The 2,623-nt window shown below is 38.9% G+C and overlaps 1 protein-coding gene across 1 annotated transcript; it reads right to left on the bottom strand.

The window, feature by feature from the left end:
• Positions 1-117: 117 nt before the first annotated feature.
• LOC106013522 (SH3 domain-binding glutamic acid-rich-like protein 3) lies at positions 118-2,126 on the bottom strand (the record flags this gene model as incomplete). The annotated part of the gene is given in 2 exon segments (XM_013089480.2): positions 118-270; positions 1,961-2,126. Coding segments are annotated over 2 exon segments (204 nt in total), but the record flags the coding sequence as incomplete, so codon positions are not given.
• Positions 2,127-2,623: the final 497 nt, after the last annotated feature.

Here is a 2,623-nt window from a genome sequence, read left to right as displayed (position 1 = left end):
CCCCCCGTCAACCGAAAAAACAATAGATTTCAGAGCTTGCAGAAGAACACTGACGAACGGAAGGTGAGTCCATGACCCGCGGTCATCCTTCCGTCCACTTACCCCACAGTAGCTATATCCGTTGGCAATCTGAGGAGCTAGCGCTTTGTCATCCCCAACAACTTCCCGCATTCTGGTGAGATTTTCTCTGTCTGCCGAGACATCCACCTCATCAAACTCAATTTTCTTTCCTGACAGCACATCCTTTATTCTCTGCTGTTGTTTACGAACCTGAAACAGCAAAAAATTCATATAGTACAAAGTAAACTGTATCAATCCAGTATTAAAGCGGAAACCAGACATGCCAACATTTTTTTCTCCTGCCACGTTCCCCTTCCAGCAATTAAAAAAAAAAAAATACATTCAAAAGAATTTTGATAGTGAGTTTTTTAGCTCTGCATAACACCCTAGAGCTTGGGAGAAAGAAAATGCAGGTTCTTTTGGTGAACATGATCTTAGGTTTTGGTCATACCAACAATCAGTGAAATGATCTTCCTTTACTTTAAAATGAACAGACAAGTTATACCACAATGTGATCTCATCTGGGATATAAATTATTTTAGTACCCTGCTCATACAGCAAAGATGTGATACAATTAAGAGAGTGGATGATCTGTGATATGATGGGCAATACAGCAGAGAGGTGATATAATATTAGAGAGTGGATGATCTGTGATATGATGGGCAGTACAACCAGTTCAATCACCTCACAATTTTGCAGCTTTGTCAACTAGCTGTGCAGTCTGTTTTTATTCCGTAAAATATAATCTGAAATGCAGGATCTTAGCCATTTAATAGTCCCTTCAGAGCAAGAATTTGAGGATTACTACTTTGTTTAGTAAAAATACTGTTTTCTCAAAACAATGGGATCTTTTATATATGCGAACCGGAGATAACGTAGGAATCTTAGGCAGAGATGACTACGTACATCAAAATGTTATGACACACAATGGCAAAGCTTACTGTTAAATTAAATGCTTAGATCTAATAAAATTTTACGAAGTTCAGTGAGGAGTGTTCTGTCACTAGATTCTATAGATCTAGATCTAGATCTAGATTCTATATATATATACAAATTGCTGTTCTTTCCTGTCATTTTCATAAAATAAGGATTTTTAAATTTAGACAGGCCTAATTAGACTACAGCCTTGAGTTCGGAACTTGGAAGCGAGTGACTCAACTGGAACGTTTAACACTCAGTTCATGAACATCTAACTGTTAGGGAAGGGCTGCCATAGCCAGGGTTTTTTTTTTATGCCAGCAGTTTGGGTCAACAGCATCAGGCATTTTATAATGATTACTGTTTCATGACTCACTGTCACCAAAGCCAAAATAAACAGCCACAATGGCACACAACTGGGGAGGGGGGGTGTGGAGGAGAGGGACAGCAACTGAAGCAAACATTGTCATTGTGTAGGAAAAGCTTACTGTGTGCACTCTGTCTGTAGGATCAAGGCCCACAGTGTGCTTGTACAGTGCAGCACAGTTAAAAGTTAAAGACAACTCTGCAAACATAGCCTAGGTAGGCCAAGGCCTAGAATCTTTAGAAAAGTCAACATTGAGTCAACACAACACATGAGACGGCAATCAACGTGAAAAAATATTCAGCACAAATAACATTAATTTTCTCCGTGTTTCTGTCCCTCAGAGAAAAATGGAGAAATCTCACTTTTGGTTTGTGATCAACGTCTAGATCTAGATCTAGATCTAGATCTAGATCTAGATTCTAGATCTAGAGTCTAGTGGGTCAGAATTCTTTTGTTCAGTGAATTTTGTAACGGTGGGCGTCGACGTCACGTCCAGCAGTTGCAAGCAGTCGTCCAGCCAAAAAAACAAAAACATCATTCCAACAGAAAAAAACACACACACCGGTCAAAACATTTAGAGATCTATTAAAAGAGCAATAAAACAATTTCATTTACCTCCATGTTAGAGACAACACTGCTGATGTACAGGGTGACTTTTCCAGACATGGTATTCACAATAACTTCACGACGACCGGTCTCCGATTAGATAACTGAAACAATGAAGTCTTTTCCTCGTCGTGAAAAAGCAGGAAGTGAATGAGATCTCGTCTGTCACTGAAGAAGTGACGATTACTGACGATCGGTGTATCGAGGTGAACGACTACTAGGCAAACTCGCTCTTGGAAACACGCCCGATTATTCTGTCATTTTACCTCTATCGGTCAAGTCATGGCAGAGTACGATTCAGATAAAAGTCAGTATGAAATTAAAAAAAATCAGATTACTATTGCTTCAAATTCTTATACACTTACTTTTCCGACTCATCGTCCAGTTGAGTTCTAGCCCTTCGGCACGACAAAAATTCGGACTTTTACAGGAATCGAGTGTCGAGATTAGACTTGTAATCGTTGTCTTGGGAAATCGTAGTTTATCTGATCTGAGGAGCAAGGGAGATTACAAGCCAACAAAACGTAAAGATTCAAAGATCGATAACTCGTAAAACATTAATAGAATGTTCTTTGGCAAAGAGGAAATTCTTTTCACTGTAAATATTTCAAAAGATATTTTCTTCAGTAGAGTATACAGATTTGCGTCGTAACAGTCGTTGTGATTATTTCA

Source organism: Aplysia californica, unplaced genomic scaffold, assembly GCF_000002075.1.
Source record: "Aplysia californica isolate F4 #8 unplaced genomic scaffold, AplCal3.0 scaffold00960, whole genome shotgun sequence".
In the NCBI taxonomy this organism is placed as follows: Eukaryota; Metazoa; Mollusca; class Gastropoda; order Aplysiida; family Aplysiidae; genus Aplysia; species Aplysia californica.
The sequence above is the reverse complement of the archived record's forward strand: the minus strand, read 5'-3'. Positions and strand labels throughout refer to the sequence as shown.